The sequence below is a fragment of the Sciurus vulgaris genome (genome assembly GCF_902686455.1).
Source record: "Sciurus vulgaris genome assembly, chromosome: 1".
NCBI classification, from domain to species: Eukaryota; Metazoa; Chordata; class Mammalia; order Rodentia; family Sciuridae; genus Sciurus; species Sciurus vulgaris.
The window spans coordinates 117,533,081-117,550,808 of record NC_136461.1 but is presented as its reverse complement, the minus strand read 5'-3'; the positions used below and the strand labels follow the sequence as shown (position 1 = coordinate 117,550,808).

The 17,728-nt window shown below is 52.3% G+C and overlaps 1 protein-coding gene across 1 annotated transcript; it reads left to right on the top strand.

The window, feature by feature from the left end:
* The first annotated feature begins 5,033 nt into the window (after positions 1-5,033).
* Positions 5,034-14,354, top strand: NES (nestin). Its single transcript, XM_079131378.1, has 4 exons — positions 5,034-5,935; positions 6,959-7,083; positions 9,270-9,343; positions 9,583-14,354. Exons 1-4 carry the CDS (start codon positions 5,153-5,155, stop codon positions 13,830-13,832), a joined length of 5,232 nt encoding a protein of 1,743 aa, XP_078987504.1. The 5' UTR covers positions 5,034-5,152; the 3' UTR covers positions 13,833-14,354.
* Positions 14,355-17,728: the final 3,374 nt, after the last annotated feature.

Below are 17,728 nucleotides of genomic sequence, written 5' to 3'. Positions count from 1 at the left end.
TGAGCCACACCCCTAGCCATTTTTTATATTTTATTTAGAGACAGGGTCTCACTGAGTTGCTTAGGGCCTCACTAAGTTGATGAGGCTGGCTTTGAACTTGTGATCCTCCTGCCTCAGCCTCCTGAGCTGCTGGGATTACAGGCAGGCACAACCACGCCTGGCTCCTCTCATTTTTATCCATTCTAACTGTGCATCGTCCTTGGAACTCCAAGTCCAGGCTAAGCCCCAGCCCTGCACATCTGGCAGGGCTGCACATCTTCCCCAAGCCACTATCACTTCTGTCTCAGGGCTAAGGCACAAACATGGCAGCCACATCTGGAACTATATATCCTAAACATTCCCACATTCCTTCCCTCCTTTCCTCTCCTGGATTCACCAGTGTACTGTCCCTAAAGAAAAGGGGTCAGTAAAAGACTATATCCCTAAATGCCCCTTTTCTGGTACCAGAAACCTAGCCAAGTTAAGGAAGCAATGACTACAAGCCTCGACTGGAAAGTCCAGATATGTACTGGGTACTTTTTAAAAATTTATTTATTTTTGTACCAGGGATTGAACCCAGGGGCACTTAACCACTGAGCCACATCCGCAGCCCTTTTTATGTTGTATTTAGAGACAGGGTCTCGCTGAGTTGCTTAGGGCCTCTCTAAGTTGCTAAGGCTGGCTTTGAACCTGTGATCCTCCTGCCTCAACCTCCTGAGCCACTGTGCAGGGCCCACAATAATCTTTCTTTCTTTTTTAGGGGGTGGGTGGAGGGTGGCAGGGATTGAACTCAGGAACATTCGACCACTGAGCCACATCCCCTGCCCTATTTTGTATTTTATTTAGAGACAGGGTCTCACTGAGTTGCTTAGGGCCTCACTAAGTTACTGAGGCTAGCTTTGAACTCACAATCCTGCCTCAGCCTCCCGAGCTGCTGAGATCACAGGTGTGCACCACCACGCGATGATCTTTCTAAGATGCCATTCTGACCAGGTTATCCTTTGATCAGGCTCAAACTCTTCCTTGGCTCCTTACTCAAGAACAGAGGTCCACAATCTTCCCTTCACCACAGCTGAGCCTCCTTTGTTGCTCCTCTACTTGGACAATATTTTATGGTGCCCATGTTGTCCTGCAACATACCCGTGGACTCCTTAGGGATGGGGCTCCATATTAGTCATCTTTGATTACTTTTTAACATCAACTGGGTGCCTACTCTGCACCTGGCATCCAATAGGTGCCCAATAAATATTATATAAGGAATAAGTTCAGAGGCGTGAGTTGATGAATCCAAGATCCCACAGTGAGACAGGTCTCTTGGTTTGATGCTTCTCTCACCCACTATGGCGTTCTTCAGCCTCTACCCCGAGAATGGAGAAGGGGAATCCATTCTTCCTGCTGTAGACAAGAAGGAAAGGAGTAGGCAGGAAGGCTAGTCCCCCATTCTTCCAGCTGGGAAAGGAGGAAATGGAGACAGAAGGACATTCCTGCCTTCTGTCCTGGCATCAGCGCCTGCCTGTATGGCTGGACAGAAGTAGAGTGAGGAAGGCAGTGTCCAGCAGGGCTCAGCCTCTCCGGTGGGATCAGAAGAGGGCTCGCCTGCTCCCATGTCCCCGGATTACTTGGTAGAGAGCCTCTGGAAGTTGGGGCTCTCCCTAGCATGGATCTCCACCCCATTCCTTTACCTCTACCCATGTCTTTTCTTCTTATCAAAAGACAGTGACTGGTGGGCGAGGTAGTGTACACCTATAATTCCAGTGGCTAGAGTGGCTGAGGCAGGAGAATCTCAAGTTCAAAGTCAGACTCAGCAATTTAGCCAGGCCCTGAGCAATTTAGCGAGAACTGGTCTCTAAACAATTTAAAATAAAGTGAGGGGCGGGCTGGGGATGTGGCTCTGTGATTAAGCGTCCCTGGGTTCAATCCCTGGTACCAAAGAGAGAGAGAGAGAGAATGACTTATGCTGATTTTATTTCTTTGTCATACATGTCCCGCCAGAGCTTCCAGCTGGGGAGAAGAGAGATAAAGGAAGGAGAGAACAGAATCATTTCCTGGCCCTGATCCTGGCCCCAGCCCTGCATTATGAGGCAGAGAGGTGAAACAAAAATGAAACAAACTTTGTTTTGTTTTGGTTTTGTAGTACTACCTCTGAGTACTTAGTACTTGTTCTACCTCTGAGCTACATCCCCAGCCCTTTTTTATTTTTATTTTGAGGCAGGGTCTCACTGGACTTGAACTTGAAATCCTCTTGCCTCAGTCTCCTAGGTTGCTGGGAATGGCTTTCATCCTGATGATTCTCAAAGCAGGACCATCCCCTTTAGGTACAAAGAGTTCCCCATACCTGGTCTTATTTGATGCCCAGGACAAACTTATGGGGGTGATGGGTTCTAATCTCTTTTTTTTTTCCCCACCTCTCTGTAACTTTTATTTATTTATTTGTTTAATTTAAATTTTTATATTTACAGACTACATTTTGATTCATTGTACACAAATAGGGTACAACTTTTCATCTCTATAGTTGTGCACAATGTAGATTCATACCATTCATGTAATCATACATATACATAGGGTCATACTGTCTGTTTCATTCTACTATCTTTCCTTTTCCCACCCTCTCCAGCCCCATTTTCCTCTACACTATCCAAAGTGCCTTCATTCTTCTCTTCCCCCTGCCATCCATCATCATTATGTATTGTTATCCACTTATCAGAGAAAACATTCAGCCTTTGGTTTTTGGGCTTGGCCTATTTCATTTAGCATGATATTTTCCAGCTTCATCCATTTACCAGCAGATGCCATAATTTTATTCTTCTTTATGGCTGAATAATATTCCATTGTGTATATATACCACAGTTTCTTTATCCATTCATCAATTGAAGGGCATCTAGATTGGTTCCACAATCTAGCTATTATGAGTTGAGCAGCTATGAACATTGATGTGGCTGTGTCACTGTAGTATGCTGATTTTAAGTCCTTTGGGTACAAACTGAGGAGTGGGATAGTTGAGTCAAATGGCAAGTCAAGGATTGGGAGATAGCTCAGTTGGTAGAGTGCTTGCCTCACAAGCACAAGGCCCTGGGTTCAATCCCCAGCACCACCAAAAAAAAAAAAAAAAAGACAAATGGTGAGTCAAAAGGTGGTTCCAAGCTTTCTGAGGAATCTCCACACTGCTTTCCAGAGTGGCGGCACCAATTTGCAACTCCACCAGCAATGTATGAGTGTGCCTTTTCCCCATATCCACGTCAACAATTATTATTGCTTGTGTTCTTGAGAATAGTCATTCTAATTGGAGTAAGATGAAATCTTAGGGTGATTTTAATTTGCATTTCTCTAATTACTAGGGATGATGAGCACTTTTTCATAAATTTCTTGATCACCTGTATATCTTCTTCTGTGACGTGTCTGCCCAGTTTCTAATTTCTTTTATTAAATAGGTAAGCAGGCTCACTTTGAGAAGTTATGTGATTCGTCTAAGGCTATTCAGCTAAAAAGTGCAAAAGTTATGTGATTTGTCCAAGGCTATTTAGCTAGATAGTGCACTGCTCTTTGGATGAGACACAGAACCAAACACCCATCCCCACATTGTCTCGATGTGTGTTTCCAGGGCTGTTGCTGAGTTCTTGCAATTTCTTTGGCGCTGACACAGAGTAGATGCTCAATGAAAACTTGTAGAACTAGACAGCATTGACATGAGTAGAAATCCCTCCTCCAAAGATCCCCTGTGTCCCATTATCCCTGAACTTCCTGCCCTAGTCCTTTCCATACCCCAAGCCTGGAACAGTGGCACAGCCTGTAATCCCAGCAACTCAGGAGGCTGAGGCAGGAGAGTCACAGGTTTGAGGTCAGCTTGGGTAATGTAGCAGGATCCTCTCTCAAAAAATAAAAAGGCCCGGGAATGTAGCTCAGTGGTAGGGAGCCCCTGGGTTCAATCCCCACTAAAGCACAATAAATAAATACCCCAATCCTTTGAGTCACTTACCACCAACACAGGGACTGCCTCCCTCCAGAGGGTCTTTCCAACTACTTTTAGTGAGTTCTCTACAGAATCTTCAAAAGGACGTTTCGAAGATTAAGTCAGATAGTACAACCAAAATCTTATTTTGGTTTGGGGCATCACAAAGGCCCAATAAATTTGGGCTGCTCACCATGAGGGAAAACCCCTGCTGCTTCTTTGGCTTCCTCTTCTGGATCCGATTTTTTACACCGCTAGAGGGCGCTCTCTGCCCCCAAATTCCTGACACTGGACAGGGGCCCGTTCCTAAGAGCTGGTGAACTTCCTAAAGCGTATCTGTGAATGTCAGTGATTATATGTAAAAGTTTCAGGAAGAATGGAGGTGAAAACGGGAACAGTGATCTTGAGCCTATGATGTCCCTTCACTTGGTCTAGTTTCCTGATGAAAACGGAGGCAATAGGGTCATTGTGTGCGCACCCACACACGTGTTGTGTCTCTCATTCTCCAATACTTCTTCCTGTTTTCTAGAGTGTCTCTGCCTCCCTCAAGAATGCGCAATTTACAAAAAACACATGGTCACATCCGTCTTTTCTTTTCTTTAAAAAAAGTTTTTAGATGTTAATAGACCTTTATTTTATTCATTTATTTATATGTGGTGCAAGAGTTGAACCCAGTGCTTCACACATGCTAGGCAAGTGCTCTACCACTGAGCCACAACTCCAGCCCCCCATATCCATTTTCTCAGCAGTCCATGCGATGAGGAAACTGAGCCTTGGAGGCCTACAGGTGATGTGGGTGCTGGGTAACAGACTTGTGCCCCTTCCGCCGCCTCAGTTCTATGCATCATCTGCTTTTGAGGGGGGTCTGAACTTTGCTCACAGCCTCCTCCCTAAGAAAGCCACCTCCATAGGATGGGATTCCCCAGGACATGGCTTCTCCTTTAGCTCCATTGTCCAGCACCCTGGGGACACACAAAAAAAGCTGAGCGCTTAGGCTGAGCTCGAAAGGGTTAAACCTGGGTCCCGCCCCTTTCCCGCCTGGCTGGCGGGAGTATGAATAGCCTCGCTCCCTCTCCCAGACTCTCAGTTGCTCGGGCTGCTCCCGCCCCGCCCCGCCCCGCCTTGTCATTGTCCCCCTAAGTTTCTTTCTTCCTAAAAGCTCTGAGAGCCGCTCCCTTCTCCCTTGTGCCCCGCGTCCGTCCACCTAAGGTGGTTCAGGCGAGCAGGATGGAGGGCTGCATGGGGGAGGAATCTTTTCAGATGTGGGAGCTCAACCGACGCCTGGAGGCCTACCTGGCCCGGGTCAAGGCGCTAGAGGAGCAGAATGAGCTGCTTAGCGCAGAGCTTGGGGGTCTTCGGGCACAATCCGGGGATACCTCCTGGCGGGCCCGAGCCGAAGACGAGCTGGCTGCCCTGCGGGCCCTCGTCGACCAACGCTGGCGGGAGAAGCACGCGGCCGAGGTGGAGCGCGACAACCTGGCAGAAGAGCTGGAGGGCGTGGCGGGCCGATGCCAGCAGCTTCGGCTGGCACGGGAGCGGACCGCCGAGGAGGCAGCCCGCAGCCGGCGAGCGGTCGAGGCTGAAAAATGCGCCCGGGGCTGGCTGAGCACCCAGGCAGCGGAGTTGGAGCGCGAGCTAGAGACTCTGCGCGCGGCGCACGACGAGGAACGCGCCAGCCTGAACGCTCAGGCTGCCTGTGCCCCCCGGGTCCCCGCTCGGCCCCGCGGGCCCTCGGCGCCAGCCCCCGAGGTGGAGGAGCTGGCCAGGCGGCTGGGTGAGGCGTGGCGCGGGGCAGTGCGCGGCTACCAGGAGCGCGTGGCGCACTTGGAGACGTCCCTGGGCCAGGCCCGTGAGCGGCTGGGCAGAGCTGTGCAGGGTGCTCGGGAGGGTCGCCTGGAGCTGCAGCAGCTCCAGACAGAGCGCAGCGGCCTCCAGGAGCGCAGGGAAGCGTTGGAACAGAGATTGGAGGGCCGCTGGCAGGAGAGACTGCGGGCGACTGAAAAGTTCCAGGTGAGGAGGTTGTGGAGCCTGGTCCCTTCTGAGGAAAGGAGTTGGGCAGGGGTAGCCTTCGATTCAGGCAAGAGATACGACTCAGAAAACCCATATCGGGTGCCAGGGGCCCTAGACTTTCAGAGCCCGTCTAGGCTGAAATGGAAAGGATGGGGATTTAGAGGCCTCTCAAAGGGCGTGCTTCTGAAAGGCAGGCAGGGCCAAGACTCGCTGCCGCTCGGGGGCTGGCACCCTGCACCCTGCACCCCTCCCTAGGCGCTGTCACTCAGAAGGGACTGAGCACTTTCTCCCTCGGCTCCGGGTCTCTGGCCTGGCCTCTCAGAATCTCCAAGTCTCTACCACCCTTCCTCCCCTTGAGGAGGACCAGGGGCCCCAGACCCTCTCCTATGTCATGGCTTCTCGGCTCCTTGGAGCACATTCCAGAGGCCTGGGACAGCTGCTTCCCCTCGCACAGCACAGATGTGACCAACAGCTGAGAAAATAGCCTCTTGCCTGGGCCAGACAGAGGTCTCACTATGGCGATCTCCCCACTCCTCCTCTAAGAAGATAAAGATTCCAGAACATGTGGGAAGTCGAAGGGGCGGGGCCTGGTGTGAGGAGCAGGAGACAGTGATGGGACTGGGGCTGTTTGGCTTCCAGGCCTGCATGCTCCAGGCTTCTTGATTAATCGTTTTTCCTTCTGCTTCCACTTTCTCTGCTTTCCCCCTCTCTGTAACCCATCTCCTCTCCTCCCTCACCTCCCCTTTCCTGTGGGAGCTGAATTCTGAACAACATGTGCTACCATTTAATCAGCATCCTCAGGAGGAGCCAGGCGTGGGAGAGGGCTGAGAGTGGCCCCATGTGCTTGTTTGGGGGACCCAGTAGGGGTTCCCTGGACAAGGAGGGATGGGGAGAAAGAGAGTCAGGGATCTGCTCTACAGAGAAGTCAGGGAATAGAAGACACTGCCATAGCAGCAGGAGGATCAGGGTAATTGGCAGGAGGGACCCAGCCGCCTCACTGACTGCCTCCGGCTTGCTCTGCAGCTGGCTGTGGAGGCCCTGGAGCAGGAGAAGCAGGGCCTCCAGAGCCAGATCGCCCAGGTCCTGGAGGGTCGACAGCAGCTGGCACACCTCAAGATGTCCCTCAGCCTGGAGGTGGCCACATACAGGTAAGGAATGTCCCCATCTCTCCCAGGCACACATATGTATGCACACATGCCAGGCAGGCACTCCTTGGCTGGAAGTGTCCAGAGATACAGGTGGTGGCAGCTCTGCTCCTGCTGGGTTCTGTGACTCTAAACTGGTCATCTCCACACAAGGATATGTCCCACCTGAGCCTGCCTGCTCTCCCTTGGGTTCAGGACCAGAGATGTTGCCTGTGCCCAGGAAATCCTGGAAGGAGGGGTAAGGGTGCCAAGTGAGGCGGCCTCAGCAGAGGGGCTGGATACTTGTGGGTCATCTGCCTCTGGGCCCTTCCCCCAGGGGACTGGAGCCCATCATCTGTGTGTGTGTGGGGTGGCGGATTGCACAGGGAGAAATGTCCTTGGCAGCCTCAGAAAGGAGAACTTGCAGATGGGCCTGGTGGCACACACCTGTAATCCCAGTGGCTGTGGCGGGGTGGGGAGGCAGGAGGATCTCAAGTTCAAAGCCAGCCTCAGCAATATAACAAGTCCCTAAGCAAAGGGCTGGGGATGTGGCTCAGTGGTTCAGAGCCCCCAGGTACAATCCCTGGTTCCAAAAGAAGAAAGAAAGAAATCCTTGCTTCTTGTCTGTGTGGGTTGTCATACTGACTTGTCACCTGACCTGGATCACAGCCTTAACTATGGGTAAGAGCTGGACTGAGTGACATCTGTCCGAGGACCCTTTTAGCCTGAAGATCACGGGGTCCAGCTCCTCTCTAACCCAAGTGCATCACCCCTCCCCAGCTCGCTGACGGCCTCTCTGTTGCTTGGGAAAGGCTGAGCAAAGTGACTGCTCCTCACCGAAGGTGAGGCCTTAGGCAGAGCCCACATCTTCTGAGAAACTCATTGCTGGCTGAGGATCCAGTGATAGCTACAGGGTGGGGGGTCCATGGTGAGCTTTTAGTTTAGAGCCCCCTCACCCCCCAGAGTCCACTGGCAAAAAGGGCAAGGGGCCCTGAGACAGGTCCAGGAGGGGAAGGAAGTCAGGGCCCAGAGCAAGAAGGTCAGTGAATATCCATAGAGGATGTGGCAGAGAGGGAGCATGGAGGGCATGATGCTGCTTTGGGAAGGACAGAGGTGAGGCTATCATGAATACCAACCAGGTCCCAGGGTCATGGGGAAGAGGAGAGTGAATGTTCAGAATAACTTGTTTGAGCCGGGAGCAGTGGCACATGCCTATAATCCCAGTGGTTTGAGAGGCCGAGGCAGGAGAATTGTGAGTTCAAAACCAGCCTCAGCGGGCTGGGGATATAGCTCAGTTGGTAGAGTGCTTGCCTTGCAAGCACAAGGCCCTGGGTTCAATCCCTAGCACCGCAAAAAAAAAAAAACCAGCCTCAGTAACTTGGCGAGACCCTGTCTCTAAACAAAATATATAAAAGGGCTGAGGAGATTGCTCAGTGGTTAAGCACCCCTGGGTTCAATCCCTGGTACCAAATAATAATCACTTGTCTGATTGATTGGTCCTCCCTCCCCCAGTCACCCCAGTGGGGCACTGAGGCAGAGGCATGGAAACAATGACCTCCATGCCCTGAAGGGTCTTGGGATCCCAAGATGAGGGCCTTGACCCCCCTCAAACTGCTGAGAGGAAGGGTCTGGGCTCCCCTGAGGAATGTAACCACTGGTTTTTGAGGCATGAAAGGGATTTGGAGAGAAGGAACTGAATTCATTTGCTTTTGTCTGTGGCCAGCTCTAGGGGGCCCCCAGGGGAGGAGGAGGGAGCCCATCCCCTGGGAACAGACTAAGAATTCCCACTTCCCCTGTGAAGCCCCCCTTCTCAGACCCTCCAGATGGTGACTTGGACAAAGGCAGGAATTAGCATGAGAATCGGCCCCCCCACCCTGAGGATGAGGTCATGAGCTAGGCTGGGAGGAGTGGGAGGGGGAGAGACTGGCTGAGCTAAGCTGAGTGTCCTGATGGCACTGCGTCTGACTGTGTGGGAATCAACTTGTGTATCTTTGAGGTCCCTGAGTGTCCCAAGTATGTGTGTGACTCTGTGACCAAGTGTGTGATGTCCGTGACTGTGGTTTCAACCCCATGTGTGGCTTTTGTGTGATAGTGGTCAAAGCCTGCAGTGCCAGGGACTTGCAAGCTCAGCCCTGAGCATTCCCAAGCTCGCCTGCTGCCTCCGTCCTGGGGACAGAAGGTTGACCCAGCTTTTCCTCCCTCCTCCTCAGGACCCTCCTGGAGGCTGAGAACTCCCGACTGCAGACACCTGGTGGCAGTTCCAAAGTTTCCCTCAGCTTCCAGGGTAAGAGAAGAGGCCAGCTTCCCCTTGAAGCCCTAGCTTCTTGACTTTTCTTACCCACGCAGACTTTTCTTAGAGGCAGCAATCTAAGCCTGAACTCCTTGGCCCCCCAAAACTCTGGATATACTCTCAGTCTAGGCAGTCAGGACCCCTGTGCACTCTTGCCAGAAGTGACAGTTGCTCTGTGGCTCCCCAAACGACCAGTACATACTGACACTGTTTCTTCCTCCTCTACCTTCCAGACCCCAAGCTGGAGCTGCATTTCCCTGGGACCCCAGAGGGCCGGCGTCTGGGACCTCTGCTCCCTGTTCTTAGCCCAACTCCCCTCCCCTCCCCTTTGCCTAATACTCTTGAGACCCCTGTACCAGCCTTTCTGAAGAGCCAGGAATTCCTCCAGGCCCGTACCCCCACCTTAGCCAGCACCCCCATCCCACCCACACCTCGGGCTTCCTGTCCTGCTATGAATGTAGCGGCCAGAGCCCAAGATGCTCCTATCTCCCAGCTCCAGCCACAGGGTGGGAGCCAACAGGCTCCAGAGACTGTGTGGGCTGAAGCCAAGGTGGCTGTCCCTGCCAGCATCCTCCCAGGACCAGAGGAGCCTGGGGGCAAGCAGCGAGAGGCCAGTACTAGCTCATCCACTGAGGATCAGCCCTCTTTGGCCCCACCCCTTGGTCTTGATCCCAGTTTAGAGGCTAAAGATGGAGGACCTAGTGCATCTATAGTATCCAGCATATTCCAGGAAGAAAGCGAAGGGCAAATATGGGGGCTAGTAGAGAAAGAAACAGCTGTAGAGGTTGAAGTGGTGAGAAACTTGCCGCAGAAAACATGTCAAGAAGGAGACCTGGACATGAAAGAAATTCAGAACTCTCAGGATCCTGTGGACAAAGAAACTCTGAAGGCTCTGGGAGTTGATATTCAAGAGTCACAAATGTCCTTGGAAAACCAGAGCCATGAGACACTAGAAAAGGAAGATCAAGAATCACTGAGATCTTTAGAAGAAGAGAACTTAGAAACACTGAAAAGTCTAGAAAACAAAAATCAAGAGCTATTGAAATCTTTAGAAAAAAAGGACATGGAGTTAGAGAGTTCTCTAGAAAAGGAGGTTCCTGAACTACCCAGGCCTATAGGAAAAGAGGACTCTCAAACATTGCAATCCTTAGAAAAGGAGAACCAAGAACTAAGGATGTCTTCTGAAGGTAATCTAGAGACAGTTTTATTTTCAGGAAAAGAAAATCAAGAATCAGTGAAGTCTCCAGCAGAGGAAAAATTAGAATCATCGAGAGCTCTCAAAAAGGAGAACCAAAAGCCTCTGATATCTGAAGAAGCAGAGGATCAGGAATCATGGAGAGGTCCACCAAAAGAGAATCAGGAGTTCCTGAGGGCTCTTGAAGATGAGAACCAGGAGACTTGTAGAACTTTAGGAAAAGAGAATCAGGAGCCATCAAAGTCTCTAGAGGAAGAGGATCAGAAGATCATGAGGCCTCTAGAAAAAGAAAACCAGGAGCCACTAAGGTCTCTAGAAGAAGAGGACCAGAAGATTGTGAGGCCTCTAGAAAAAGACACTCAGGAGCCACTGGGGTCTCTGAAAGAAGAGAATCAGAAGATTGTGAGACCTCTAGAAAAAGAGAATCAGGAGCCACTGGGGTCTCTAGAAGAAGAGGACCAGAAGATTGTGAGGCCTCTAGAAAAAGAAACTCAGGAGCCACTGGGGTCTCTAAAAGAAGAGAATCAGAAGATTGTGAGACCTCTAGAAAAAAAGAATCAGGAACCACTGAGGCCTCTAGAAGAAGAGGGCCAGAAGATTGGGAGGCCTCTTGAAAAAGAAACTCAGCAGCCCCAAAGGTCTTTAGAAGAGGACCAGAAGATTATAAAGCCTTCAGAAAAAGAGAATCAGGAGTGTTCCTCTAATGAAGAGGACCAAGAGAAAGAGACTCAACAGCCACCAACAACTCTAGGGGAAGAACAGATGACTTTGAGATCTCTAGAAAAGGTGAATCCAGAATCACTGAAGTTTCTTGGAAAAGACCAAGAGATAGTTAGTTCTCTTGAAAAAGAGAATCAAGTGTTATCCAAGTCATTGAAAGAAGAAAGTGTAGAGGCAGTGAGATCTTTGGAAACAGAGAATCTAGAACCAATTGAGTCTTCAGGAGAAAAGAACCTGGAAATATTGAAATCTCTAGAAACTCAAGAGCCACTATGGTCTCTAGAAGAAATTAATAAGGGGACAATGAAACCTCTAGAAAAGGAAATTCAGGAACCACTGGTATCTGTTGTAGAGAAACAAGAGACACTGAGACCCCTAGAAAAGGAGAATCAAGAACCACTAAGATCTCTGAGTGAGTGGAACCTAGAGAATTTGAGATTTCCAAAAGAGGCAGAGAAGGAAAGTCAAAGGGATCCTGAAGAGGAAGAGAGATTCGAGAAGGGAGAGAATCAAGAGTCACTGAAGTTTCTGGGAGAGGAAGGGCAAGAGCTACCTTGGTCCACAAATCAGCAGAGGTGGGAGGATATAGCTGTGGAGGACCAAGGACTGAGTCCAACCCCTAAGAGGGTTGGAGTGGGAAGTGAGGATGAGGCAGAGCTGGACTTGAGGGACCAGGATGGGAAGGAGGAGGCTGCACAGCATGGAGTGCCACAGCCAAATATCACAGGGGATGCCTGGAACCCAGGGAACACTGGGCCCAAAGAGCAGAAGGTCCCAGCTGAGGGAGCTAGTGGGAAGGGAGCCACTGAGGACCTCCAGGACCCTGCAGGGCAACCAGAGCAGGTGGGAGCCCTAGGTCTTAGAGCTTCCCAAGGAATGCCAGAGGTGACAGAACCCCAGTGGGAAGATGAGGATGAGGCCTCAGAGGGTGACCAAGCCTTCCTGGAGGTCACGTTGGGGCCAGAGACAGCCAGAGGTGAGTCTGCTGTGGGAGCCAAGCTGGGACTGGAGCAGGGGGTGATAGGACCAGAGGCCCCGGGACACCAGGCTAGAGAGGAGGCCATGAAGCCACCCCTGGGGGAAGAATGTTTGGAGGCAAAGAGAACAGAAGTCTTAGAGGCGCCTGGAAAGGACCTAGAGGAGGCAGATGTCCTGGAGGCAGCACTCTCCAAACTGTCTGGGCCAAACAGAGACTCCCTAGAGCCTCCCAAGAACTGGGAGGAGTCAGAGCCTGAGGTCCCCTGGGGAGCAGAGAAGGTGTCCCCTGTTGAGACCTCAGGAAGTGGGACCCCTCAGCCCCAGACTCAGGGCTCAGAGGAAACTGAGGATGCTCAACCAGTGCTGGGACCCCCCAGCCCCAGGCCCTCTGAACCCTGGTTGCCCACCCCAATCCTGGAAGATGCCCCTGGGCCTCAGTCCCAGGCCAAGGGGAGCCTGGAGGCTGACTGGGGTCTGGAAGGTACCGCTGAAGCCCTGAGAAAGGTGGAGGGTGAGCAGGAGGATTTTGGTCCTGGGGACATCTCTGAAGGCCCCCAGGAGGAAGGAGAGGAAAGCGGAGAAGAGAGTGAGGCAGATGAGTTAGGGGAAACCCTTCCTGACTCCACTCCCCTGGGCCTCTACCTCCAATCCCCTGCCTCCCCCAAGTGGGATGTGGTAGGAGAACAGAGGCCCTCCCCGCAAGGGGAAGCCAGGAAGGAAGAATGGGATCCTACTGCCCGGGTCTCCAAGGGCCTTGGGGTCCAACCCTCAGAAGAGGAGGAGGAGGAGGAGGAGGAGGAGGAGCGTGGCCATGACTCTGACCTGTCAGAGGAATTTGAGGATCTGGTGACCGAGGGGACCCTTCTTCCAAGAGACCCTAGGGAGGTGGCAGAACCTCTGGGCCAAGTGCCCCCGATGCTGAAGCCTGAAGTCTGGGATGGGGATGGGGAGTCTGATGGGTTTGCAGATGAGGAAGAGAGTGGGGAGGAGGGAGAGGAAGAAGAGGAAGAAGAAGAGGAGGGGAGGGAGCCGGGGGCTTGTCGGTGGGGACCAGGGGCCTCTGTTAGCAGCCTCCAGGTCCTGAGTAGCTCTCAGAGAGGGGACCTCCTAGAGCCCGAGACCGTGGGTGTCAGTGTCCCCTGGGATGATGGCTTGAGGGCCTCTGTGACTGCCCTGGAAACTGAGTCCCAGGACAGTGCTGAGCCTTCGGGCTCAGAGGAGGAGTCAGATTCTGTTCCTTTGGAGAGGGAGGACCAAGTCTCTGGCCCTGTAGAGACTCCCAGAGGGGTAGAAGACATGGGCCCAGGGGCAGGGGACACCCTCAGTGTCAATGGTCGGGACCCCAACTTGGAGGAGGAGCCAGAACATGTGAATGGAAGGGTGATGAATGGGCTGGAGCAGTCCCAGGGTATGGGGCAGGGGATAGAGGGGGCCCCTGAAAGTGACAGAGGGATCCCCTTACAGGAAGAAGAGGGGGGTGCTCTGAAGACCCCGTGGGCAGGGGGTCCTCTTCACCTGGGCCCTGGCCAGTTCCTGAAGTTCGCCCCAAGGGAAGGAGAGGGAGACTCCTGGTCCTCAGGGGAAGACTAGAAGCTGTGGCACTAAGGACTTGGTAGTGGATGGTTGGCCCCACGCTCCCTCCCTGCTCAGAGGCAGCACCCTTAACCTACTATCTCTAGGTCTGTGGTTTCTGAGGGATGAGATGCCTGGCTGGCTAAGGTGAAATGGGGCGTGTCAGAGGAGCCTGTCCCCAAAAATGAAGTCTTGGGGAATAGGCACCTCGGATCCTGCCAAGGGGACATCCCACATGCACCATCTCTAAGGCTTAAGTCCCCTGAAGCTCTCTATAGCAGGCCCTTTTTCCTCTGCATCCCATCAACCAGAGAAGGCCAGGACCCAGAGCTATCTCCCAAGGGAGGGGCTGCTTGCCAGCCCTATCCCACCTTGCAGCAGCAGCCTTGCTCTCATGGGAGGTCTGGCCTGTGGCTAATGGACATGAAGAGTGTGCCTGTGTCCTGCCCCCTCCTCCGGGCCATACTGTGACCCTGTCTGGCTCTTCCCCGCTTGAATAAAATCATGCCTTCATCTGCAAAGTCTGTACTCTTCCTTCCCACACTCAGGGGGGTCTTCTGGGCTGGCAGAAGAGCAGAAATAGTGGCAAGACTGGGGGAAGAAGCAGGAGAAGCTAGTGTTGGGAAGGGGCTACCCCCTGGGAGGCCTCAGAGGGGAGCCCAGGCGACAGACAAATAGACTGGGGCTGCTCGCAGTAGCACTGGAAGGCCAGTCAGTGTGACCTCAGTGTCTGCAGGAGCCAGGCCGTCATCATCTCTGTCTCCAGCACTGATTACAATGATTAGGACTTGGGCCACCCCCACCTTTGAATGTCCTCCCCATCAGTTCCTCAGTGCCGCCAGCATAATAAGCCCCCTTGTCCCTAAACCCAAACAGTTGTCTGGCCTGTGATAACTGACTGAGTCAGATTCAGGGGAGGGAGGAGGGAACTCTGCTCTGCTTTAATCTGGCTGTGTGGCCTCAGGTCAGTGTTTAAACGCTCTGCACCTCAGATTCAGCCATGCAGGAGGGAAGTTGCACCCTGTGACTCCTTGACTTTGGTGGCCTCTTGGGGCAGGGAGAACAGGAGAGAGGCTCAGGGAAGCCTCTTAGATTTTTTTTGGGGGGGTGGGTATTAGGGATTGAATCCAGGGGCACTTAACCACTGAGCCACATCCCCAGCCCTATTTTGTATTTTTTTAGAGACAGGGTCTCGCTGAGTTGCTGAGTTGCTCAGTGAGTTGCTGAGGCTGGCTTTGAACTTGAATCCTCCTGCCTCAGCTTCCCAAGCTGCTGGGATTACAGGTATGTGCCACCACGCCTGGCTTTAGATCTTCAGTAGGACTTTCCTCCCAAGCTGAAGCAGGAGATGGGAAAGAAGGGAAAATGGGGAGAAGAGGGGAACAGACCAAAGCCATCAAGGATAAGAGCTAGAGAGTGGGCCATTTGCATTTGGTTAACAGTGGGCAAGATCCAGAGTCAACCAAGCCTCTGCTTCTCCCCCAGACCCCCACTTTCCAGTTCTTTGGGTTCTGGTACAGGCCAGGGAGGGACTGCAGTTCCGGGATTAGGCGGAGCCTGAAGGCCTTGAAGTCAGGATACCTAAATAGAACCAGTTCTGTGGGGAAGGAAGATCAGGCCACACCTCTAAATGTCCCGGGTGGGGGTGGGACAGGGGCTGCCATCCCAGTGTTCCACACTTGGAGATGATTCTGAGTCTGGGATCAGGTTCTTTCTCTCCTTGGGCCCAATGCTGAGAGTTGGGGAAAGAGAGGAGGAAGTCCCAGCCCCACTGGCCCTGACTCCTGTCCTCTGGCCAAGCGGGGGCAGCCAGGAGGTCTCTTGGGCACCAGGGCTCATTTCACACACACTCTCCCCTGCCCTGGAGGTTCTGGATTCTGCCTCCCACCCCACCCTCCTGGCAGCGCAAGCCTCCGCTCTCTCCTTCCTGTACCCACTGCTAACAAGGGCCTATCTGATCCCACCAGGCTGCCGGCGCATTGGCAGGCAGGCAAGTAAGGCCCATCCCTGCCCCTCTAATGGGACAGAGGCACCCTGTACTTGATCTTGCCAGGCCCTTGGGCATCCCTGCTTGGGTGAGTGCCAAGGACAAGGGCCAAGCCAACCAGTCCTTCCCTGTGCCTGGGAGCCCATCTTGCCGACCTCCTTAAGTAACATGGTCCCCTGCAGAGTTACCCAAACTTTCCATTGCTGCTAATAATCTCAAACAGGGTTAGGGGTGTAAGTTAGATAGAAGGGAGGACTTTCCTAAAGGGGATCTGTAGTGGTCTCTTTGGAAGTTATAGTCTATCAATGCAGCAAGAGAAATGAGGGTTGGGCAATGACAGGGACATAGGTTGTGATAATAGGAATGATTGTCATTTTCGGCAGCCACTTACTGAGCATCTACTATGCTCTGTGCAGGCCCTGGGAAGGCACAGTCTTCCATGTGGAAATCACTTTTTTTTTTTTTTTTTTTGGTACCAGGGATTGAACCCAGAAGTGCTTAAACACTGAGCACGTCCCCAGCCCTTTTTAAAAATAAATATTTTATTTAGAGACAGGGTCTTGCTCAGTTGCTTAGGGCCTCACTAAGTGGCTGAGGCTGGCTTTGAACTTGCAAGACACTGAGATTACAGGCCTGCGCCACTGCACCCCGCTTGGAAATTACATTTGAAAACAGAGAAGTAGGTTTGGGGAACATAGAGCGGTAGGCTCACCTGACCACAGCTGGGATATATGGAGAGGGGGCAGTCAGGGAAGGCTGCCCTGAAGACCTGATTGATGAGCAGGAGTAGCCAGTGGGGGAAAGGAGGGGAAAGGAAGGAAAAGAAAGGGTTCTAGTGAGAGGGAACAGCATATGCAAAGTCCTGAGGCAAGAAGAGAGATGGCACATTGGAGGAACAGAGGGACAACTGCATGGCTGGAAGGTGGGGATGAGGGAGGGGTTCCCATAGACTGCGCAGAGTCAGAGGCTAAGAGAAATGGGGGCCTATGTAGGGGCAGCATGGCCAGGTTTGCATTTGGGGAATGTTGCTTTTTTTTTTTTTTTTCATTTCTTTTGTACTGGGAATTCGACCAACCCAGGGGTGCTCTACCACTAAGCCACATCCCCTGCCCTTTTAATTTTTTATTTTGAGACAGGGTCTCACTAAGTTGCCCAGGCTGCCTTAAACTTGTGATCCTCCTGCCTCCAGAGTTCCTGGGATTATAGGTGTGCGACAAAAGCCAAACTTCAGGTTTTCTTTTTGTGTTGCGGGGGGAGGCGGTTACCAGGGATCGAACTCAGGGGCACTCAGCCACTAAGTCACATCCCCACCCCTATTTTGTATTTTATTTAGAGATAGAGTCTCACTGAGTTGCTTAGCACCTCGCTTTTGCAAAGGTTGGCTTTGAACTTGTGATCCTCCTGCCTCAGCCTCCTGAGCATGCTGCACACGCCTGGCTAAGGTTTTCATTTTAAATAAAACCTGGTTGCTGCAGGAGAATCTATTAGCGCCAGCAGCAGTGCTTCAAAGAGACCACCCAGCGGTCCAGGCACAGGGAAGCAGCAGGGATGGAGAGGAGATGCTGAAGGAAAGCAGAGTCTCATTCTTGGGGAGCCCTCATGGAAGGTGGAGGGGGCACAGGTCAGCAGAGCTTCCCAGGGGTTATTCTGGGCACCTGGGAGAAAGGGGTACCCTTTGCTGAGATGGTAGGAAATTGCAACCTCCAAAACGAGGTGCTGTGGGAGAGGCTTCATATATGGATCTGGAGTTCAGAAGAGGACCAGGATGGAGATAAGAGTAGGCTTAGAGATCCCCCAGGACACAGAGCCCCTCAAGGAACACTCAATAGAGAGGAGATGCATGCAAAGGAGCTGGAGAAGCCACCAGAGAATAGTGGGAGACTGCTGGGGGAGATGTTGGGAAGCTAAGCAGGAAGGTCACAAGTTC

Coding starts and splice junctions, on each gene's coding strand:
- NES (XM_079131378.1), top strand. CDS start 5,153: ATGGAGGGCTGCATGGGGGAGGAATCTTTTCAGATGTGGGAGCTCAAC. Junction 5,936..6,958: donor GGGCGACTGAAAAGTTCCAG/GTGAGGAGGTTG, acceptor CTTGCTCTGCAG/CTGGCTGTGGAGGCCCTGGA. Junction 7,084..9,269: donor CTGGAGGTGGCCACATACAG/GTAAGGAATGTC, acceptor CCTCCTCCTCAG/GACCCTCCTGGAGGCTGAGA.